The sequence below is a fragment of the Balaenoptera physalus genome (assembly GCF_965194825.1).
Source record: "Balaenoptera physalus genome assembly, chromosome: 1".
Lineage (NCBI taxonomy): Eukaryota > Metazoa > Chordata > Mammalia > Artiodactyla > Balaenopteridae > Balaenoptera > Balaenoptera physalus.
The window spans coordinates 113,434,064-113,459,466 of record NC_138882.1 but is presented as its reverse complement, the minus strand read 5'-3'; the positions used below and the strand labels follow the sequence as shown (position 1 = coordinate 113,459,466).

Sequence of the window (25,403 nt, the reverse complement as noted above, 5' to 3'; positions counted from 1 at the left end):
AAATATCCCCACATCAACAGCAGCAGCAATGAGCAAAGCAAAAGAGAGAGTAATTGTTCTTCCCTAATACAGAAGAAAGGTAAGTGGCTGATTGGTGTGGTAGAAAACAATAGATTTAAAGCAAGAAACCTAAATTCCAATGTTTGATCTGCCACTTGCTTGAAATGACCATAAACAAAACTCTCTGTTTCTCTGACCTCAGATTCATCATCAGTAAAACAGTTGTTGTGAATATCAAATAAATTAACAGAAATGAAACTGCTTTATAGTCTTAATGTATGTAAACTATTATTACTATTAAATCTGTAAACCATTCAAACTAAATATCTTTGAAAACAGAATTGTCTCACACAGAATTACACTCAGTAACAAATTACAGTATGGTCCCACAATATTTTGGCTAATGAAAAAGAGACATTAAAGTTAAATTTCAATTTAATTTTATATGTAAAGTCTAAATTAGTAAATTACTTAGAAATAAAATCATAATTAACAGTATATTTTACAAAAATATTTCTATACCTATCAAGTTATAGTATTTAATTTAGTCATATAATTACCAGATAATTTTTAAGTTTTATAGTGGCCACGTTATAAATGTAATAATTCAATTTCTACTACAAAGGTATTATATATGCAAATATTATAATGTTCAACCAGTCTTAACACCAGTTATATAGAAGAGTAAAACTCCTGTATCCCAATGTTTGCTTGTTTATCTACCATCCCTATACGGTAATCTGAATTTTAATTTATTGTTTCATTCATTTGTGCCATTTATTTTCTGCTTCATTCAGCTTATCAAGTGAGAACAGATTAGCCAGTTCCACTTTTTGGTTCTCATGCATTAACACAATACCGCAGTGTTTATATTGCAAACACTTCATGGAAATGCTTATGTAAATAAATGAAAAAACTACGGTGTTTTCCTTGATTTTTAAAAAACTGACAATAATTTTAAAAATCAGTCTTGTTAATTCAGCTTAACCCCTCTGGGAAAGCAATGAAAACAAGAAGCAAGGAAAAAGTTTCAGAACTTATCACTAGGAAACTCACTTTTTTTTTTCTGTAATGACTTCTGAATTTACAGGATAAAATGAAGCCTGAAGTGCAGCTTTCATTATCCAGCCACTTGGCGATTGTAAAAATAATAATAGCTGACATTTTAAAACACTTATTCTATGAGCTTTATATAAATGAATTATGAACTCATTTAATTTTCACAACTCAATAATGTAGGTACTATTACCTCCTTTTAGCAGATGTGAAACTGAGGCAGAGAATATAAGTAACTGGCTCAGGGCTATATACAAACAGTGGCCGAATGAGGATTCCACCTCAGGGTTCTGGCTCTAGAACTTTAACATGGTTAAAGAAGTTACAGCTTAATGACAGGTATACTCTGCAATCTGCAATTTAACAGGCTTTAACTTCCAATCAAATATGCCAGTTAACTACTGTAAATGGTAACATTATGTAAGCCATTCTAGGTAAGTGCAGAAGAGGAAAGCTACCTCCTAAGAGCTGGCACATGTGTAATAAATGAGCTACCTGTATTTCATACTTCATTCCTCAAGGATTCATTTTGTGCCTTCTAGGCACTAAGCCATAAACTACTAACCTTCATATTAGCTTTTCCTAAATGGTAACCATTGGAAATTACTTCTAGAGAGGTTTACTTCTGAAAAAACATAGCAGGAGGACATATCTGAGAGTAGCAACTTAATGTTTCCAATATTTCACAAAATATCTTGCACACTATAGAGGGTGAAAGTTAAGTAATAGTCAACAATGGTAAAATTAATACTCACTGGAATTTGCCTAAATAAATTTACACATCTTCCTGTATATTCATTTACTCTGGAAAAAAACCGGGGTAATCCACAAGACAGGATTTCAATTAAGACTGAAAATTTATACAGAACTTCCCTCTCACAACAGAAAATAATATTTAATGACATTAAAATTTTTACTTAGTTCCTTCTTTCAATAAAATTTGCTTTAGAAAGTTATATACCACTTCTGACTATAGTTCTGTCAAATTTAGGACCCAGAATTCATCAAAAGCTATCACTTAAGAGATCAGTTACATTTTTACAAATTAAAAGTGATACACTCAAATTAGAAATCATTTTTAATAATGAGAGAACTTAACTAGTTTATCTAAAACTGATGATAAAGTTTAATCTTCCTTTCTAGCCTATTTAAAAAACAAAACAGAAAAACAAGCCACCACTGTCACAACAGTAAACTTTTATTAAAATCCATTTAAAAAATAGTGTTACGTAATCAAAAAGCTACAAGAAGTATTAGACTAACTGCCAATTTTTCTTCAAATATATGTTATAATGGCAATGGACACTGCCAAGCATTAAGTACCAGACAAATTTGCACTACTCTTTCCAGCTCAATTAAAAGCCTTGCACTTTTCAAATTCCCCGATTTTGAACTTCCATGCATGGTGTTCCACCTGGGAATGGGAAGGTATGTCACAAAGAGAGAGTTTAAGATTACTGTATAAACTAGAAGAACATTTATGAATGTGTTCTTTGGAATTCAGAACACATTATTCCTCAGGGGGGCAACCATAAACCTGAACTGGTACTTAGACTGCACATACATTAATCTGCAGTGCTATATTTAAATACAAAGGACATATGCATAATTGCGTGCCTTCAGCATTTTAACATAAGATGAAAATTTTGCCCTGTAATTATTCATAATGCACCTTAATGACACTAGATGGAGATCTAAAACTTCAAATTCCACATCTGCTACTTATATAAGACTACAGGGTAACCTCCTCCTGGAAATAAGTAGCAGACAGAGAATCAACAAACTATCACTTACCCTATCAAAGTAAGCATGTTCATAGTCCTCTGATCTCCCACATTAAGCTCTCCACTTTTTGTAAATAAAAACAGTAGAGGACTTCCTTGGTGGCACAGTGGTTAAGAATCTGCCTGCCAATGCAGGGGGCACAGGTTCGGGCCCTGGTCCGGGAGGATCCCACATGCCACGGAGCAACTAAGCTCGTGTGCCACAACTACTGAGCCTGCGCTCTAGAGCCCACGAGCCACAACTACTGAAGCCCGCGCACGTACAGCCTGTGCTCCACAATAAGAGAATCCACTGCAATGAGAAGCTGGCGCACCACAATGAAGAGCAGCCCCCACTCGCCGCAACTAGAGAAAGCCCGCGCGCAGCAACGAAGACCCAATGCAGCCAAAATAATTAATTAATTAATTAATTTTTTTAAAAAAAAAAGTAGAGACAAAGTGCATACATATCTTAACTCTGTTGGGGGCAAAGAGTTCTTTGGCAGACAGTAATTTTCTCTAATCAGTTCATCAACACCTACTGCAATACGAGCTTCACGTTCTCACTTGGGAAAATTTCATAAACCCACACTTAAGAAAGTTATCATAAAACTCACATTAAAAAATCCTACAGACTGGTGGGAGGTGAATGTCCTCTAAAATGCATTATATAGTTTGAAAACAAATATGTAGCTGTTTTCTCCAGCCTTGAATTGTCAATATTCCGCACAACGTAGAATTTCCAACTCCAATCAATTTTTGGATCACAGAATTATAAAATCAATACCATCTGGTGTAAGCGCCTCATTCTTAACAAATTATTAAATGACTTAAGCCATATTCCAAAACTTGTTAATAGCAGAACTAGGCCTAGAACCTAGATTGTGTGATTCTCTTTCCTGAGCTCTTTCTGCCATTCCTTACTACCAATCTCACCAACTTGTATAAAATGCTTGGAAAGTGATCTGCTAGTTCAAATCAAAGAATGGCATGAAAGCTAAACATTCCAAAGGCAATTTGAGGGAGATTCCAAATAGATTCCAAGAGTTCCTATTTCTAGGTAAAATTTTCTTTAATTTGCTCTAATAACAACTTTTTCTAGGTTTTCTTTTCATGCTATACAAATCAAAAATACTTATAGCTCAAAAATTCATCTCAATATTCTCGAGATTGATAAAAGCCAAATGTCTATACCATCACTGTCTGATAGAAATCTCTGTAATGATGGTAATTTTTATAACTTCACCATCCAAAATGGTAGCCACTAACCAGAGGTGGCGAATAAGCACTTGAAACGTGGTACTGCAACTGAGCTGCATTTTAAATTTTAATTAAATTTAAATAGCCATATGTCTAGAGGCTACCATATTGGATAGTGCAGGTTGAGATAAACCCCAATGGAAAACAGAATTGGTTAATGAAATAATGAAAACTGAGCAGTGTTTTTATAGTACGTGCCACATGAAGCAGTTGAGATAGCAAGAAAAGAACACACCATTCTGCATTCATGACCTCTGGGTTCCAAATGAAACCACTATTTATCAGCAATAAGAGGTTGATGAAATCACATAATCTAAATTATATATACAACTCATCTGTGAAACAGGTCTAAAAGTACCTGCCTTTGTGGGGACTGCATGATTAAATACCGTTCGTATGTAAAAGTACTCTGTAAAATGTGAAGCACCGTATACAATTATATGTCATCTCTGTAACTAGCTTAGGAAAGGGAAATGTGGCTATAAACCCATCGCAAAGCTATTAACCTAAGCCTCGTCTCAACAACATGATTTAACACTTGAAGCAGTAGTCAAGTGATTTTGCACATCATTGCCTCATGACAGGTAAAGTACATAAAGAAAATGGTATTCAGATAACATCAAAAGGTGATTAGTATACCCACAGTCTATATTCTTAAAAGCTAACTTTTTAGCTTTTTAACAGCCAACTGACATGAGCTGAAAAGTAACAAACAATACCAAAAATTTGGCTTCCTTCTTTTAAGGAGGCAAAAGACAAAATACTGGCAAAGCCGCTGATACAATATTGACAAGGATCCCTCACTCCAAAATAAAAACAGTGGCCACAGTTTACAACTATGCTGGTACTAAAGAACAGCAGAAGTCCAGGGATATTTTTCAATACCCAGAGACAAAGGCATGGCCTATGTCTATGTCCAGTAACATATATAATAACACCACCTTAAATAGTTACAGAATTTAAACATTTTACCTGTTTTCCTGAAGATCTCATGTGATTGTTGTAATAATTCTATTAAATAAATAAATAATATGATACTCTAACAAGCTGAAAATCATGAGCAAAATTAAAGAAGCATATTATTATGTAGTATTTCTTGTCATCTATAATGAGGTTAATTTATATGTTTAACATACTCCCCTAAGGAAAACAACAAACAAAAAAGGTTCCATCAATTCAAATAAACTAAAGAATGTATTTCCAGATTTTGATAACAATGATGCAAAGAGAAAACAAATTCTTGTTAAATCCAAGATTTATTCTGAGATGGCATACATAAATCCTTTTAACTCTGACTGAAGAACCAAGCATTAAAATCAATCCAAAGATAAATTAATGAAAATACTCTGGCCACTGCCTACTAATGAGAGTTGGTTACCCAAAAGATGGTTTTTACATTTTTAAATTAATCTACCAATCATAAATGGCAAGCTTTTTTATTATTAGCAATATAATCAAGTCAAATTATGAAGTACTGGTTTTCTTATTAAAAGAATAACATCCTTTTGGATTTTTAATATTACATTTCTGTAAAAAATATATTTCCTTGAGTCGCATTGCTGTGCACCTGGAACTATCACAACATTGTTAATTGGCTATACTCTAATATAAAATAAAAGGTCTAAAAACAAATAAAAAATAAAATAAATTAAATAAAACAAGGAGACAAGTACAGACACACTCCTAAAATATATATATATATATATTTCCACACACACCCTTTTACCTCAAAAAGTAATCTCCTTTTGCTGTCTTATATTTATATATTATCAATTTTCTCTTTTGTTCTCACTTAGGATCAGCTTTCAGTCCTCTTTCCTCCTAACCTATGAACTGTTTACTCACAAATTAAAACTCATATAAAAAAATTGTGGAGATAAGGAATGGGTCCAACTTGTTTTAAATTACCATCATTTTAAATCTGTGAAACAAGGGATAAATATGTGAGATGAGGATTTCAAATGATATAAATCTCCTATGGAAAACAAATAAAAACAAACAGATATCCTAACTAAAAATCTTATTTATATTAATGAAAACCTATTTTTATTGATACATTAAATAAAATCAGATTTTACCCTAAAGTGAAGTAAATGATTTGTTAATTAATACATCATTTTAAATTTCAAATTCAAAATTAACCCAGCTACAACAAAAAGAGTACATTTTACTGTATGTAAATTAAAAAACAAATTTAAAACAAGTAACTCAGTTAAGAACAAGTCTTTATTACAAAGGTATGCTTCTTTAAATAAATGGCAGATGTGTCATTTTAGTATGAATTTGTTACCAGTATAATGCTTAATGTATTTAGAATATCTTTCCACACTAACAAGATAACTTTATTACCATTTAATTATCCATAATTAGACTTCAAATTAAGCTATTAAGCTATTAAAATGAACAGAAGTGTAGGTAAATTCTTTTCTAAAAACATACATATAGTGTCAAAAGAATGACTTATGTGATTGTCATTCTAAGGAAAATTCAAATACTAAAATCTTGAGGCTACAATTCAAGTCCAGGTATTTTGGGCATTTCAACTTGAAAATTACAATTAGGTTAGAAATAAACTCCTAAAAGCAGCATTTAGGACAAATAGAAGACATGGTTGCAGTTTCTGTTTTTCAGAACGTATGTCAGAAAATGAACATCTAATTTATAAACACAGAAAATATTTACGGAAATCTTATAAATGTCTATGAAGCCTCAGAAGGTCTCATATAAGTAACACTAGGAATCTTCATTTTTCTACATCCAGACATACCTTTATGAATATGGACTGAACTGCTACTTATTACAAAAGAATAGGAACTGTATGATTATTAATTACCATTGCCATCAAAATTAGATATAAAAGAGGCACGGAAAGTTGAAAGACTTAAGTACTAAGATCAAGTCAGGGAGTACAAATACATATAGCTCTTTACTTCAGGAGAATCAAGTCTCATGCTCCATTACCCATTTCTAACTAGACAGAGAATAAATTCTGTGATTATCTCTTAATTGAGGAAGAGAATAGCAAAACAGAATTAAGTTTGATTTTTGAGGAAAAAATTCACTCAAATCAGTGATTTTAGATTCTTTTAGGAACAATATTGAAAACTGAATCCAGGCAGAAATGTCAACAACGTAAATTAAAAACATCAGTCTGCTTATTAAAGACCAATCAATGCACTGTGTTACCATTAACAAGAAGGCTAAAATTCCAATTATCTAAAAATCTCCCATGTCAAATGGGTCCAACTTCTAAGAACCAAAGAATGATTTTTTTTTTTGTATTCTTGTTCCCTCACTTACCAAAGTTTCTACTATGTATTGCACTGTATCTGATTATAAAATACTTCACACTGTAAACATCAAACATTTGGAAAAAAAAAAAGAATAACTAAAGCAGAATACCCTGTTGCTACTACTGTGTATACACTTATCTGTAGCTAGGCTGGCATTTAAAATTTTACAAACTATTCAGTAAGAATGCTAAGAGAAAAGAGTTGACAAACCTGAAAGAATAGCTTCTTTCAAATATAGTAACACATGGGAGAACTTCCTGATATCATTCACCAACTCCTTGATGTAATCAGGATCCAAAATGGAGTTGGAATTTAAGGACTTGAGCCCCATTTCAGAAGTTGTAACATCAGTAGAGAGCTGGCCTGTTGACAAGACACGTTTTTTCTTTGTCTTTTTCTGTTTGTGAGCAATCATCCTTTCATATAACAGTCAAAAAACCAGAACTCCTTAAGGGGGTGAGAAAAAGAGAGAAACACAAATACTACATTAATCAGGAGACATTATACTAGATTTTCACAAATAGCCCAAAGCCCGCCTCAATATTCTATTTAAAACAATAACAACAACAACAAACCCTGTATTACTGATAAAGCAACTTCCGTTTATTAAGTGCCAATAATCTTGACAACTCTATGATATGCAAGCTACTATTCTCTTCATTTCACAAGTTAGGAACCTGAGGTTTGGAGGTTAAATAATTTGTTTAAGCTCTCAGCTGATAAATGAACTGGTACTTAAACCCACATCTGCCTTGTCACCAAAACCCATGCTCTTAATAAACTCCCTCTTAACTCCTAAGGTACAGAATTTTTTAAACTGTAAAAGTTATTTGGAAATGTCAATTAGTGGAAGAAAATATTCTCCCTCCATGACATCACCTTCAAAAATAAAGGTGAAATATGAGCTTTGAAAAAAGAAAGACCTGTTTTCAAAATCCCCCTCCATCACTTACTATGCGTGACCTGACAAGCTGTTAATCATCTCCTCACTTTGGTAAACTCATTTATAAAATGGAAATAACATCCTGACAATACCTACCTCATGAGATTATTGTAAGCATTAAAAGAGACAATGGTATAGAAGTGTCCAACACATAAAAGAAATTCAAGTACAGTATGTTCTCAATAATAATGTATTACTCATACACACAAACACATATTCTGGATTATCACCTTTCATGAAGAACATTTCTCTGCCGAAAACAAGTTCTAAAGATGTCCACTAATCTGACACACCTGGATTGGTTGAACAAATACATGTATGATCACTGGAGCAATATTTTTGGTAATTTCAGGGTCGTATAATAAAAACACAATCTTTGTTATGAGAAAGATTGAGAATTGAATCATTACTGAATACTTCCTAAATGTGTGACCTGTACAATTTGCTTACAGGCTGTGTGAAGATTAAAAGGGAACGCAAAGTTAAAAGACTTCGTATGTTAAAACACCTAAACCTTGCACATAGTTGGAACTCAAGAAAATCTTAGTTTGTTTCTGCTTCATCCTTACCTTTTACCTTTCTGGAATTAAAAGTCCTAATTTTGTTTGAAATCAAAAAGGAAATGACTGGAGGAATTAAATTAGCTCAAGCATTATCATTAAAACATTTTTCAAATGTTTGAGCTGAGATCAGAATGAGTAAACAAAGAGGAAGGTGTAGTCTAGCTGCTGTTACTAATTTCCTAATAATCTCTCCACATCCATTCTTGCCTCATTCCAAATGTAGTGAGTACATTTTCAAAACATGAATCTCATCACGTCATTTCTCTGCTCAGAACTCTTCCAAAAGACGAGAAGCTACCGTGCACTACAAGGCTCAGCCTGAGATCTGGCTCCTACCTACCTCTGCAGCGTCGTCTGGAGTCACAATTCCTACTCAACACTTTCAACACTCCTGCCACACACACCTCTTTCTCATTTTTCCAACAGTATTTGTTTACCGTGACCCACAGTGGAGCCAGTATACACATTAAGTTATGTTATGTTTGTGTGTGGTGTGTGTGTAGGAATGCGTAAACATAAAACAGATTCTGGCTAAGGAGCCAGGTGATGTACTCAGATGTTTTCTTTCCTATCCCATTTCATTTTTTAAAAAGCCGATTGCAACCCACCAAATTGGTCTGACTTATAATGGGTTCTGTCCCTACAACTTGAGAAACACCAACTGTTGGACTCAGGGTCCTGTCTATATGCAGTTCCATTTGCCTGGACTACTCCTTCCTCTTTGTTTACTCATTCTGATCTCAGCTCAAAGATCACTTCCTCAAAGAAACCTTCCTGGACCTCCCCTGCTCCCATAACCACCACCACCACCACCAAACTAGAACAGAATCTCCTGTTACATGCTTTATACCATCTTATACTGTTCATCACTGCACTTATCGAAGTTCCCATAGGTGATTCGTGTCTCCCTATCCAGACTGTAATCTCAAGGAAATCACAACCAATGTTTGCTAACCATGCGTTCTCTGCTTATAGCACAGTGCTTGGCACATGAGGGATAAACAACTCAAAACTGTCCGCAGAATGAGTGATGAATTTGCAGAACTAATAATGAATAATAATAAATAAGTAGTTTATAACGAATTTATAAACTTAAAAAATTTATGAAGTTTCAATTAATTTTTACAGAAATAAAAATGTTTAACTCTATATTGTTGCAGTGTTTTGAATGGAAAATAGAAACGGTTTTTAAAAATCTGTCTCTAAAATAGTATCTTAACCAAAAAACCAAGCATATGAAGTTGAGTAATGGCAAGAGTACATAAAACTGAAATCAAAGGTTGATTTCTATTATTGTTTCTCTACTTCTGATTATTAAATAAGGTGTCCTGACACGTCTTCAATGGCTTTTAAGATTCCTTTATTCAGTATTCTTATTAATCTCAAATTATTTCTGGAAATGCAATTTCTACATTTAATCTAGTTTCAAACCTATCTAACATTAATCCTTAAATGTGTAAATAACTTCTAAAATGAACTTAGGTGTAACAATAGTGCCCCCCAAATTGTCCTAAGTCTCCCCTCCAACAAAAACAAAAAAAACACTCAAGTGCCTTGTTTGGGCAGCTCTTTTACAAATCGTTAATTGAGAAGACTATTAGCCTAATTTATCAGTTTTGCAGCTTACTTAATAAAGTCACTCTGATTAATTTTGATGGCTTTTAGTTTAGTAAATTAGAAAATTGGTCATTGTCACTGGTAAAAAGATGGTTCTAAATTTTAAAGCATATATCACAAGCTTCGAATAAAACAATTCACCTATCTCAGTAAAAAAAAATTTATTTTAACTGTCGAATTAGTAGCCCAAAGTTGTAAAAAGTATTTCAAAAATGCTTGAATATATTTAGTCAAGACTAAGAATGTCTGTAAACGAACAAAAACGATGGGGAAGTGAGGAACTAAAAGGGGTTATACTCTACCTCTAGTCGGCATTACGGTGAGCAATGTACTACTTTTATTAATATACTTTACTACTTTTCATATTTCAAACTGAAAAAAGGAAACATTACAGTTGAAAAAAATGTTAACATAAAGTTAATCCAAGCTTTCACAAAACTGAACTATGATAATGAGAAAGTTTGGAGGTTATACACTTCCCGAGATCATCCACATTACTTTCTCATGTCCCAAAATGAACATCCTCTAGTTGGTGGTAACATAAAATGTAGTTACTAACAGATTGCAACTGGAAATTTAATTAAATGAGATAATAATATGGAAAGCACTTAGCACAACGCTTGGTTCATCACGAAGACTCAATAACTGTTAGCCATTATCACTAGCGTGCTTCACTGTGGGAGATTGTTAACATACATAAGTAATGAACAAAATGTGACTTCACTACAATATATCTGTAAATTGTGAGCAAGAAATATAGGACTGGAAACAATTCCAGAAACTTAACTGACTTCATGGAAGCCTACTAAATGGCTTCCAAGTGAAGTTTGAACTGTGCAAACAGACTGTTGAGCAAAATATTTGTGAAACTCTCCTAATTTTCTGCATCTCTTCCAACTCCAAACCATCAACATAAAATAAGCATTTTATCCACTTCGCAAAGAACTTTGTAGCAAAGAGAAAATCACTGTGCCAAACTACTTCCTCTATATGTTCTAAATTCTAAGTAATATGTGTATTAGAAATGTGAACACTAACTTCCGGTACCCTGGAATGTGGCTTTTCCAAGATTTCAGGAGCCTGTGTTAATCAAATGTTCTTGCCCCATGTTCCTCCTCCTCAAATGTATCCTTACAGAAGTATTTTCATTTTAGGCGCCTGGCTGCCTAATTGAAGAGTAAAACAAACCCAAACATCTGTAATTAATAGTTCCCTATCTTACTATTTCTACCTCAGGAAAAACTGCCATATATTTCTGAAATCTGCTACTTCAACAAATTTCTGATTGGTAAGACTCTATTAATACCTAGAGATGTTTCTTAAAAATCAGAAAAATTCATTCTGGAGGTCTTTGATTACGTTTTTTAAATGCACTCTTCACAAAAACAGAATGGGGCATGTTAAAAAGCTTTATCAATAATCTGCAAATACTAATTTCTAAAGAAAGGCGTGCAACGCACATACACTTCATTCCTGGGCAGTTAGAATTCAGCACGTTTAAAGAAGATGAAGCTGCCCAACCTCCCACGCCTCCAGAATGTCCAGCATTCCTGACAGGCAGGGCTCTCCAAAACTACCCAATGCCAAAGACCACGTTCCCCATCCCAGGATTTAAATACAGAATGGGAAAATGGAGCAACCAAAAAGGGCTGCAGGCACTGATAGCGATGGACAAGAGATACCATCTCGGAGACACCTGGAGAAAGAGGAAGGGGCGCTCAGCTCCCGCTTTTATCAACTAACAGTCCTCCTCTCCGAAGAGGTATGAGGCCAATTCCTTATTGAGGAAGAGAGTCAAAAAAGATGAATATGGAGACACAAGGCTCGTGAACCACTAGCGCTCCAGCTTGAAACGTCTCAGACTTGAGCTCACCCGTCAAAAAAAAAAGAGAGAAAAAAAAGTCAAGCCCCAAACACGTCCACAACGGATTGGGAAAAAAACATTGAGGCTGAAGAGGCCTCGGAACGAAACACCCCTCCCTCACAGGGACGAGAACAATGCACCACGGAAATCCTAAGATATCTCGGGACAGAGACCCAGTTGAATTGAGGGCTGCTGTCAGGGCGGAGGGGGGTGGGACAGCATCCGATCAGACTCTAGTGGTAGGGAGCACAGATTCTGGAGCAAAACTGTCCGACTTTAAATCACACTGCGCCAATTACTAGTCTGTGTGTTCCGACAGGTTTCCCCCGTGTGAAAAATTAGTTAAATAATCGTGGAACTCTCGTGAAGTTAAAATGTGTAGCGCTCTTAGAAAACTGTACGCCGAACGTGGGACGTGCTATGTGTTTGCTTTTACTATCTTCATCATCTGCTCAGGGCCACAGCTCGCGCCCTCGCCGCTCCTCCGCTCCTGCCGCGCCCGCCGCGCCCCACGTCCGGTCGGACCCCTCCCGGAGGATCAGGAGTTTCGGGGACACCGGCCCGGCCCGCCGCCTGGGCCCCCAGCGCAGCCCGCAGTCGCCTCCACTCCGGGCCGCCGCCTGGGCCGCCCGGACCCCAGACGGCAACTCGCGGGTGACCCCAGCCCCCTGCCGCCGCCGCCGCCGCAGCAGCGAGCGCCGCCACCCTCCACTCACCGCGGCGCTCCATCCCGCGTTCCGGACGCGGACGCCCGCCCGACACTAACGGCCGCCGCCGCCGCCGCCGCCGCCGCCGAGGGCTGGAGCTCGCCGCTCCCATCCCCCACGGCCCGCGGACGCCCGGCCAAGCCGCCGCCGCCGCCCCTGCAGCTACAGCCACGACCACGCCAGCCCCGGCCGCCCCGCCCCCGGCCTCGCACCTCCCGCCCGGCCGCGGCCCGCCCCCTGGGGCCCAGCCCATTGGCCCGCGCGCCCGGGGGGCGGGGACGGGCGCCTGCTGCAGGTGGGGCCGGCCGCTGGCTCTCGCGCGCCCGGAGCAGGCTGTCAGCTTCGCCCCGGCCCGCAAACTGTCCTGAGCCTTGCAGGACGTGTTAGCCGCCCCGTGCGGCTTGCGGCAGGACAGGCGGAGGAACCTTAGGAACAAGTCACCTGATGACTTCATCTGGCAAATCGGAATTTCTTGGATGAGCAATCTACATTTTTTATGAGGTACTTCTTTGACCACCTCGTTCCTCTCTCTCCAACTCCTTTACGAAAACAAAAACAAAAACAAGACCCCACACAGGTAAAGTGTAACACAGGCCTGGCTCCTTTCCGGAAGAATAAACTTCCTCAAAACCAGCCAACTACTCTGCCCTCTGTACAGGGTCGTATTTTCCACTTAGACCTATATTACTTCAACTGCACTCTCAAACTCGCTCAGAATGAGAAAAATTTCTGAGAAAGATGGAATAATTAAAGAAAGCAGCAGGGGCTGAAAGCTTCTACATCATTCTACTCACGAGAACAAGCCTCGTCATTAGTGATCTCAGTTCTGGAACATTCAGAAAGAACTGATGGAGAAACAGAGGGCACACGGGGAGGGTAGCTGGGGGTAGTGGTGGAGGCAGAGAAAAATATTATCGCGTGTGGGAGAAAGCAGAAAAAGACACGGGAGAGTGTGAGGAGAAGCAGGACGAAAGCGGGCTGCAGACACAGGGAGAGAGAGGGGCAAAACCAAGGAAGGCAGAAACAGGTGGAGGCAGAAAGAGAAAATATTGAGAAATAAAAGAGAAAGGAGAGACTACCTACTTACAGAGACAAAAAGGAAGTGAGCATGAGAGAGCCAACAATTGAAGTAGTGAGACAGGGAGAAAACACTCATTGGCACAGAGAAGAGGAACATCTCTCATATCTTTGAACCCTTATACTAAAAACAACGTTGGGGAAACAGCAAATTTAGCCCTTCAGGTGCTACTTGGAAAAGATAAATATGAAAATGCTCAGCGTCTTGGATATTTTACCTCCACACTGGAATTGTCAGACTCAACATACACAAATTTACCCCTTCAAACCCCAAACAGTACCAAGGACATGCCACAGGCACTAAGGAAACCTCAAAACCTAACTCTCCTTCTAACCACACTTAAAAAGAACAATGCACCATGGACTCTCACCATGGAAAATGATGATGCCCTGAACTGAAACAAACTGAGAGGTCAGAGGTCCCAGGGCAAAAGGGGGCTGGAGCATCCCAACCCTTATTAAATCATCAGGAAGATTTGGGGAAGAAATATAAGCCACTCAATCTCAAACACTCCTTTATATCTATTTTTAAATACCTGTATATTAATTATTTTGTACTTTCTTATTCCATTATCACCATTTTCTTAATAAAGAGGATTGTTTTCCTTATTAAAGTTGAACAATGTCGCGCACAAGATCCTCATGGGGAGAAAGCGTATGTGAGGTAGAAGTGGTGGTCTGACAGAGACAGAAAGGAGCACATGGGAGGGAAGGAGAGGAAAAAGCCGTGAAAGAGAGATGTGAGAAGGTGAGAAACAATTATGGAGAAGAGAGAAAGAAGACCAAGAAAGATGCAGAGACAAATGGAGGCAGAGAAAGAGAAAATAAGATACAGACAGAATAAGGAAAAGAGACAGAAATGATAGAGAGAGAGAGAAAGAAATAAGGAGACTACCCATGGACAGAAAAAGGGGAGACGGACACCTCTCACACCCAAACAATTCTGGACAAATAAACCCAATTAGGGCCCTAGGTTGTTACTTGGAAAGGATAAATATGAGAACCTCAGGCTCCTTGATTACCTGGGCTCTACTATCATTTTGCAGATAGTAGAGCTATCTTAATTTTTATTTATCGTAATTTCTTTTATCTTTGCTTAATTTTTAAAAACTTTAAACTGTGCCAAGATCAAACGCACTAAAAATGCTGGGAACACCTAACAATCAAATGTTCCTTCAAATCCTAATGGAGGAGAATGATGCACCGTGGACACTCACCATGGAAACCACTGATGACTAAACTGAAGGACACCAATGGGGGAGAAAGGAAAGGATTCTGAAGGCCATGGAAGGTAGAGGTAGGGTAATCCTCAGGGAGCTCAAGGGAGGAAAGTCTGCCCCTTGGATCTGCTCTGGGTTAATCTCAAGACCCTTCCCACCAGATCTACCTCTAAACCATCTCAAAACAACCAACTATTCTGCATAGAACCAACACAGAGTGAATCTTCAACGAATATTAGACCATTAAATTATAAGTACGGTTATCTGAGGGAAATTTTGAGAAGTCTCTCAATCCCAGTCCTCCTCTTATAGCTTTTAAAAAAACAGATTATCTGTCATCTTTTCTACTCTTTTTTCTTAGTAAGGAGGAATACAATATTTGGAAATATTAGCAAAAATGGTAGTTCACTTTTAAATTAAAAGGGTTGTTTTATTAATTCCCCCTAACTTGCATTTGTTTAAAGAAATTTTATGTCACACAAGTAAGTTTCAAGTATGAAAAGTACACTATTGAAACAATACCTTTCTGCAACTCCAAAATTCTTGGTTTATAATTAAATTATAAAGGGTTAAAAAAAAAAAAAGAAAAAGTAAAACCATCTGTATATCTATTGTAGAAGTCCAACATCTTAAAATTGTGTTTTTACCATTTTACGTTATTATTGTCTCAAGTATTTTTCCCTTCTAAAACAGAAACACATCCTCTGTGATATTGCTCTTCTGTCATTCTATGAAGCCTCAACTTGCATATTGTTAAAATCTTTTTCATGTGTTCTCTTCAGTGTTAACATAGGTAGTATTGCTATTTTTGCTGGGTAAGGATCTTCATATTCCTGAAGTTGATTCTGTAGTTTAGGTAGCCTATTTTTCATAACAGAATATGGTTCTAAAAACATTTTACAATGTCTGGAGACATCTTTGATTGTCACAACTGGGAAGGAGTTGTACTGACATCTAGTGAATAGAGCCAGGGACGCTGCCAAACATCCTACCTGCACAACAGAGCATGCCTCAGCCCTCCTACCTCTACCCCTAAGAAAGAATTACCCATCCCCAAATGGCCAAGAGTGTCAAGGTTGAGAAACTTGGCTCTAGACCCAATTACCACTTTATAAGCAATACAGAAGACAAGGGAATATGTTCAATTCACATCACAGGATGCACTCAGTAAAATCTAGACTGTGGGTCATTTTATAGAGCAAACAACAGTTTCTTAAACAAATAAATTGCAAGGAAAACGATGAAAAGAAAATCTCCAGATTTAAAAAAAAAAAAGTCTTAAAATTTGAAATACATCAAGTGCAGGAACAAATGAGATCAGACCTGCCCTTCCACTATATTGTTTTCAGACAGACTATAAACAGCACAGGACTGTGATCCTGGAGAGATGGGATCACAAACAAATGAGGTGATCCCTACAGTCACCCCAACTTTCTGCCTGGAGACACACTCTAGACCATGGCATGCAAGGAGGAAGCCAAACAGAGTGTGGTACTCTTGCTAGGTTGAGGAGAAAGGGATCATAGTTCAGGGAGACTGGGACAGCTGGAATCTGTAGGACAGAGTACCAGATAGGAAGAAGGTAGGCAGAGGAAGAGCTCCAGAAATTTGCATAGACAACTCTTTAATTTTCTTGCTGAATACAAAGCTATATAGGGTGAATCCCCACAAGGATAGACAAAGAATTTCCAGGGACCTGTAGCTGAACAATTCCCAGGGCTCTCGCAGGGCTGGGAGACCTCTGAGTGTTCATCAGCCAAAGTAGAAAGACCTGTTGAATACTCAAGGAGAGATCCCAGAAGGACATGTGTTAGTAGTATATCTAACCCAGCCCTACTAAAATAGTATTCTAGACTCACCCCAACAAATCTTCAAAACAAGCCTCATTTTGTAAATTTCTTTGGGAAAAAACCTGATATTTAAAACAAAAGTAATAACAATGTGCGTGGCATTTACAACATATGCAGGACAGCAAAAAGCATCACAATAGCAAAAATTAAGGGAGGAGGAAAATGAAAGTAAGGTTCTTACATTATATGTGAAATAGCATAATATTATTTGAAGGTACATTATAATAAGTTAAAAATGTATATTAAAATCTTCAGAGGTACAGTTAATAAGCCAACAGTGGACATAAATGGAATTTAAAAAAATTAATCCAAAAAAAAGGCAGGATAAGAAAAAAAAAAAGAACAGATGAGAAAAATTAAAGACAAACAACAAGATTATAGGCTTAAACCCAATCATATCAATAATTACATTAGATATAAATACTCTAAACACCCCTATAAAAAGGCAGAGATTGTCAAATTGGATAAAAACTTAAGACTCAACTACATACTGCCTGTAAGAAACAGACTTGAAATATAAAGACACAGATAGGTTGAAAGTAAAACCACAGAAAAAGATATACCACGCAAATACTAATCATAAGAAAGCAGAAGCAGATCTATTATATGAAACAACCTGTTTTACTAAGGATAAAGAGTAACATTTCATAATGATAAAAGAGTCAATTCATTATAAAGACATGATCTTAAAAGTATATGCACCTAAAAATAGAGCTTCAGAATATACGAGGAAAAACCTGACAGAAATGTGAGGAAAAACAGACAAATCTCAATGATAGTTAAGATTTCAACAATCCTCTTTCATTAACTGATAGAACAAATAAGAGAACAAATAAGAGAACAAACATATGGACACCAAGGGGGGAAGCGGGGGTGGGGGAGCTGGGGGGGGGAAATGAATTGGGAGATTGGGATTGACATATGTAACTAATATGTATAAAATAGATAACTAATAAGAACCTGCTGTTTTAAAAATTAAATTTTTTTAAAAGTAGATCAAATAAAAATGTGTGACAAGAAAAAAAAAAGAATAAGAGAAAATCTGTAAGGATATAGAAATTTTAAATAATACTATCAACCAACTTGACCTGATATACATTTATAGAAAATTCTACCCAACAACAGAATACACAGTCTTTTCAAATACACATAAAATATTCTCTAAGACCATATGTAGGACCATACAATAAGTCCCAATAAGTTTAAGAGAATTGAAATCATACAGTATGTTCTCTGACCCAAGCAAAATTAAATTTGGAATAAATAACAGTAGGATAATTGGGAAATCCCCAAATACTTGGAAATTATGTTTTTAACTAATCCATGGGTTAAATTTTCACAAGGCAAATTTGAAAATATTTTGAACTGAATAAAAATGAAAACACGATATTTCAAAATGGGTAAGTTACACAGTAAAAGCAGTGGTTAGAGAAATATTCAGCTTTAGTTGCTTTATTAAAAAGGAAGGAGGGAGACTTCCCTGGTGGCACAGTGGTTAAGACTCCACCTGCCAATGCAGGGGACACGGGTTGGATCCCTGGCCTGGGAAGATCCCACATTCCATGGAGCAACTAAGCCCCTGAGCCACAACTACTGAGCCCACGTGCCTAGAGCCCATGCTCTGCAACAAGAGGAGCCACCACAATGAGAAGCCCGCATTCAGCAACAAAGAGTAGCCCCCGCTCGCTGCAACTAGAGAAAGCCCATGTTCAGCAACAAAGACCCAATGCAGCCAAAAAAAAAGAAACAAATGAGGGCCTAAAATCAATGGTTTAAGCTTCCACTTTAAGAAGCTAGAAAGCAAAGAGCAAATTGAACAGGAAGTAAGTAAAAGGAAGGAAATAATGGTAAGAGTAGAAATCAATGATATAGAAGACAGATGACAGAGAAAAAAATGAATTCAACTAAAAGTTGGTTTTTTAAAAATATCAATTAAATAGATAAATAGCTTGCTGAACTGATCAAAAAGTAAAGAGAGAAAACACAAATTACTAATATCATGAATGAAATAAGGAACATCAGTACAGACCCTACAGATATTAAAAGGGAAACAAGAGAATGTTATAAACAACTTTGCCAAAAAGTTCAACAACACAGATAAAATGGAGAAATGTCTTGAAAAACACAAATAACCAAATCTAACACAAGAAATAGAAAATCTGGATACCCTTATATGTATTAAAGAAACTGGATTCATAATTTAAAATATCTCACAAAGAAAACTGCAGACCCAGATGGCCTCGCTAATGAAGTCTATTGAACCACATTAAATAGTCCTACAAAAACTCTCAGAAAATAGAGGAGGCAGGAAAACTTCCCAACTCATTTTATGAGGTCAACATTACTCTGATACCGAAGGCTGACAAAGATATTACAAGAAAACTACAGATCAAATTTCCTAACGCAGTATTAGCAGGTCAAACTCAACAATATATAAAAAAGAATAATACATTAGAACCAAGAAGGGTTTGTGCCAAGAATAAAGCTTAGTTTAATATACAATAGAGAAAAACCATGTGATCATCTTAACAGATGCACAAAAAGCATCTGACAAAATTCTTCAACCTTTCATGATTAAAGCAGTCACCAAAGTAGGAATAGAAAAGAATTTCTTCAACCTGATAAGAGACAGCTACAAAAATCTACAGCTAACATCAGAGTCAATAATGCAAGACTATGTTTTCCCCTTAAGATCAGGATCAATATTGTTACTGAAGGTCTTAGCCAGTACAATAGAACAAGAGAAAGAAATAAAATACACTCTGATTGAAAACGAGGAAGTGAAACACTTTATTACAAGTTGACATGTTTGTGCACCTCAAACATCCTAAGGAACCTATAAATAAGGTACTACAACTAATAAATGAATATAGCAAGGCCACAGATTACAAGGTCAATATACCATAATCAATTTTATTTCTATATACTAGCAACAAACAATTGGACAGTGACATTTTAGAAACTAATACCATTTATAATAACATCAAAAAACAAGATATTTTTAGGAATAAATTAGACAAAATATGTGCAAAATCCTAAATTTAAAACTACAAAACACTAGTGGCAAGAAATTTAAGAACTGGATAAATCAATAAGTATGCCATGTTCATGGATTGGAAGACTCAATACTGTTAAGACTTTAATTTCTCTCAAGTTGACCTATAGGTTCGAGCAAGCCCAAACAAAATCCCTCCTGGCTTTTTTATAGAAATTGATAGGCTGAGTGTAAAATGTATATAAATATGTAAAAAATCTGAACAGCCAAAAAATTTTTGAAAAAAGAACAAACTTGGAAGATTCACAATGCCTGATTTTAAGATTTACTATAGAGCTACAGTTGTCAAGACAGTGTGGTATTGGTATAGAGATAGACATAGATCAACAGAATAGAATAGAGTCTAGAAACAGACCCACAAATATAATCAGCTGATTTTCAAAAGGTGCTAAAGTAATTCAATAGGGGGAAAGATGGTCTTTTCAATAAATGGTGCTGAAATAACTTGATATCCATATGAGAAAAAAAATGATCCTTGATCCTTACTTCAGAGCATACCCTAAAATTAATTCAACATGTGTCATAGACCTAAACATATAACCTAAAATTATCAATCTTTTAAATACTGGAGTTGGAGGAGGCAGCTGCTTGTTTTTATAAATAAAAGTTATGGGGGGACACAACCACGCCCAACTGTTTATGTACTGTCAATAACTGTTTTTGCCCTACAACAGCAGAGTTGAGCGGTTGAGGTGCTGTAGCCTGTAAGCCTAAAATATTTATGATCTGGTCCTTTAAGAATATGTTTGAGGATCCCCATTCTAAAAGAAAACTTGGGAGAAAATCCAGGGAACAATTTCTCAGACACAAAAACCAAGAACCATAAAAAAAAACAACAAAAAAACTGGTAAACTGGACTTCATCAAAATTTAAAGCTTCTGCTTTTTGAAAGACACGGTTTGTGTTAAGCCCACAAACTGGGAGAAAATATCTGACAAAGGACTTGTATTCAAATTACATCAAGAACTCCTACAACTCAATAATAGAGTGAACAACACGATAAATTAATAAGTAAAAGATCTGAACAGACACTTCAAAAAAGAAGATACACAACTGGGCAATAAGCACATGAAATAGTGCTCAACATCATTAGTATCAGGGAAACACAAATTTAAGCCACAATGAGATACCACTAAATATCTACTGGAATTCTCAATTTTAGCTAGACTGAAATACCAACTTTGGTGTAGGAAGGATTTATAGCAACTAAAACTCCCACACACTGCTGCTAGACACGGTACACACCACTTTGGAAAATAGCCTGGCAGTTCCTTATACAGTTGAACATACATTTACCATACAATCCAGGAATTCTACTCTTTTATACACCCTCCCAAAATGAAAAATACATTCATCCAAAAACTTGTACAAAAATGTACGTAGCATTATAGTCAAAAACTGGAAACAACCCAAATGTCCATCAACAGATAAATGGTTAAACAAATTGTGATACAGCCTTACAATGAAATGCTACTTAACAATAAATATCTATGACATAGCAAAAAAACCATGGGTGAATCTCAAAAACATTAGGCCAAATGAAAGTCAGGCACAAAAGAATATATGCTGTATGATTCCTTTTACATGAAATTCTAGAAAAGATGAACCTAATCTTTAGTAACAAAAAGCACGAATGGTTGCCTGGTGACGGGGTTGTAGTGTGGGAGGTGGGGGGAGTTCCAAATGAGCATTACTTTTTGGAGTAATGGAAATGTTCTGTATCTTGATTACGGGCATTACATGAGTATATACAATTGTCAAAACTCACTCATAGTGTATAAAAAGCTGTTATCATTTTTTAGTGCTCAATGAATATTAGATAAGTAAATTAAAAGTAAAATTGTAGAAGGTTCTGTTTGAATAATCCCTCAAATTCAACTTCCTCTCTCCCTTAATATTTTTCAAAATATTTTCCATCTTCTTCCTTAGAAAGGAAAACTATGGTATTTGAAAACTTTCTCGGTGACAAATATTGGAACATTTTTTAAGAAAAAGAAAAAAACCTTATCCTAGGGAGGCAATATCATCAAATGGCTCTTTTGCTTATCAGAGTAATGATAAAGGCAAGGAAGAAAATGCAAGCCCTCCACAAAAATCCTCACCATATCGAAACGTGTTCCTGACCTTCCTTTTAAACCTCCTTGTTTCTTTACACATGAATGTGTCTTTCTGTTTTGTGGCTCATCATCATACTGGAGATGAGGTGGGAAATTAAAAACAGACAAAATAGCCTTCAAAGCAGAATCATGGAAGCTGATCAGTGACATCCTTGTATGGTATTAGAGATAACCAGCAATTCTGCCCCGAAGGATCCTTCTGCCTTCTGTGCTTATTAAAATCATTCTCTTAATTAACTTCAATCTCACACAAAACATCACTTCTTCCAAGAAGCCTTTTCATTCCCTCCACTGAAAATAAATCATCCCTTTAACTTTCCCATAGGACATTCAACATACTTTCCTCAGGTAACCCAAGATACTATGCCTTGGGCCCTATTTATTTGGAATTGTCTCCTTCTACCCAATAGACTGAAAGGTTCCACAGGACCTTGTCTAACACGGAGTGGGATCACACTAAATTTTCTGAGCGAATGCTGAATGTATCACCAATGGTACAGGAATGAAAATCTTTCCAGGGTACCTTCTGGGCATGAGCTTTGTTCAATGCAGTACTAACCACTGGGACCAACAGCAGTGGTTGTAGAAGCACACATTCCTAGGTCAAGGGCTTTTACAGCTGGGAAGTGAAGGTGCTGATAATTTAGGTGGATGTTCTATTTTAGGGAGGTGGGCAGAGCAGGAATGACCAGCCACCATAGATTTGCTGAACAGTGCTTTCTTCATCTCAGCCAAAGTTTTATCTCCTGCCAATTTGGGGAGTGAAACATTTTCAACCCAGGTCTATCTTACTTCCCTTCAAATTCACTCTAAAACTTTCCTCAGAATCAGGAGACTAAAGCAATTTGTACCATAAAGCTAATGAAGCTTAAGTGTCCGGGTTCCTCACTTGCACAGTTCCTACAATCAGGAAGCATTTCTAAGTATGCATTCTTGGCAACTGCCTATAGAAATCTCTGAAGAAAGGGATTTAAATCTCCAAGACTCATGATTTGATTTGTGATTTCTTGACTCATTCTAAATATTCACTTTCATATTTAATTATGAATTCTTTTTCTTGAACAGGAAACTCCCCTCCCTCAAACGGAACAAAGGGGCGAAACTAATTGTCAACAAAGAAGAGAAAAGGAAAAGGTAAATGTGAAACAAAAAGTTCCTTGGTTATTTTGGCTCCACCGTCGTCTTGGAACTTTCACCTCCTAACAGCTCCTAAAAGATCCACGTTAGAAATAGATAGAGGATGTCGTAAGATCAAACAAAACAAAACAAAAAAAACAAAATACCATCAGTGGGGGTAGTTGGTAAACAAACCTCCCCCTCGTTTCTAAAGAGGAGTGGTGATGAAAAAGCGAGATAGACCCTGGAAATGTCAGAGGGGCTCAAAGACAAGGAGAGTCCCTGGCTACTTTGTTCTGGCCTTCCCTCGAGCTGAGGTTTGGAACAGGAGTCCTGGGACAGCCTGGGAAACAAACTCACAGGGATACGCTCTCCTCTCCTCTTAGTAGCTGCAATCCCCAGCCTGTCAACTTCTATTTCGCAAAGCACAGGGCTTGCCCTAGGACCAGGCTGGGTTAGCGAGCGCGTGCGTGCGTGTGTGTGTTGTGTGTGTGTGTGTGTGTGTGTGTGTGTGTGTGTGTGTAGGACGGCTACAGGGGTGTGAGAGACAAGGGTCGGGTGGTGGGAGAGGGAGGGAGGAGTGTGAAGAGAGACAGAGATGCACCAGAGTAGGGCACTTGGGTAGAAAGGGGAGTGTTTCTCTACTTTTCATTCCCGACCCCCCAACAAAAATAAATAAATAAATAAACAGCTGGGCCTAGGTGAGACGAAGTGTGATAAAAGGTAGACAGGGAACACGAGGTGTTTGTTATTTTATCTCAGCCTTTGCATTTGTCAGACTAAAATTTCAGAAAAAGGCACCAAACTTCCATAAAGATCCCAAGTAAAGAAGACGAATGTGAAGACCCGGTTAAGGAAATCAAAAGGGGGGCGGGGAGGAGTAAAGGAGCCCCCGCCTGAACTCCGCTTAAAGGCAGATGAGGGCATGTGGTTAGAAAAGGGAGAGGGGCTACAGACGCTCAAGGGGGACTTGGAAAGGGAGTAAAGTCCGCCCCGAAAGCCTCTCCCCAGCGGCCGGGGCGGCGTCGCCTAACTGGGGACAACGGGGTCCGACGGTCCTTGCAACGCCCGCTCTTGCCCTCCCCGCTCCTCCGTTCCTGCCGCGCCCCTCGTCCGGTCGGACCCCTCCCGGAGGACCAGGAGTCCCGGGGACACCGGCCCGGCCCGCCGCCGCCAGCCCCCAGCGCAGCCCTAAGTCGCCTCCACTCCCTGCCACCGCCTGGGCCGCCCGGACCCTGGACGGCAACTCGTGGGTGGCCGCCGCGGGTGACCCCAGGCCCCGGCCGCGGCCGCAGCGAGCGCCGCCACCCTCCACTCACCGCGGCGCTCCATCCCGCGTCCCGGACGCGGACGCCCGCCCGACACTCACGGCCGCCGCCGCCGCCGCCGCCGCCGAGGGCTGGAGCTCGCCGCTCCCATCCCCCACGGCCCGCGGACGCCCGGCCAAGCCGCCGCCGCCGCCGCCCCTGCAGCTACAGCCACGACCACGCCAGCCCCGGCCGCCCCGCCCCCGGCCTCGCACCTCCCGCCCGGCCGCGGCCCGCCCCCTGGGGCCCAGCCCATTGGCCCGCGCGCCCGGGGGGCGGGGACGGGCGCCTGCTGCAGGTGGGGCCGGCCGCTGGCTCTCGCGCGCCCGGCGCAGGCTGTCAGCTTCGCCTCGGCCCGCAAACTGTCCTGAGCCTTGCAGGACGTGTTAGCCGCCCCGTGCGGCTTGCGGCAGGACAGGCGGAGGAACCTTAGGGATAAGTCGCCTTTCGCACCCTCCAGTAGGGAGCAGGTCCTTGTTGTTTAAGTGGACATTTCTCAGGTGGACATTTTGAATTCCTTCCAGGCAGGAATTTGGTCCCCAACTTGTTTAGTCCTACGCCTTCCCACACCCTCCTTCTCCCTTTAGGAACAAAA

The 25,403-nt window shown here is 38.3% G+C and overlaps 2 protein-coding genes across 5 annotated transcripts in view; one reads left to right on the top strand and one right to left on the bottom strand.

The window, feature by feature from the left end:
• ARHGAP29 (Rho GTPase activating protein 29) overlaps window positions 1-24,955 on the bottom strand; it is a 76,959-nt gene extending 52,004 nt beyond the window's left edge. For 2 of the 4 annotated variants that reach the window (XM_082476656.1, XM_082476659.1), the window contains exons 1-2: window positions 13,076-13,212; window positions 7,583-7,819 (exon numbers count right to left, since the gene is read on the bottom strand). In XM_082476656.1, coding sequence (XP_082332782.1) covers window positions 7,583-7,787 — 205 coding nt within the window. In that variant the 5' untranslated portion in view covers window positions 7,788-7,819; window positions 13,076-13,212. Of the gene's footprint in view, window positions 1-7,582; window positions 7,820-13,071; window positions 13,213-24,820 lie in introns of those variants that run through there. The other 2 variants (XM_082476657.1, XM_082476658.1) reach the window with 2 other exon arrangements.
• LOC309656701 (uncharacterized protein) lies at window positions 7,831-13,124 on the top strand (the record flags this gene model as incomplete). Its single annotated transcript, XM_082453418.1, has 2 exons — window positions 7,831-12,257; window positions 12,816-13,124. Exons 1-2 carry the CDS (start codon window positions 12,126-12,128, stop codon window positions 13,122-13,124), a joined length of 441 nt encoding a protein of 146 aa, XP_082309544.1. The 5' UTR covers window positions 7,831-12,125.
• Window positions 24,956-25,403: the final 448 nt, after the last annotated feature.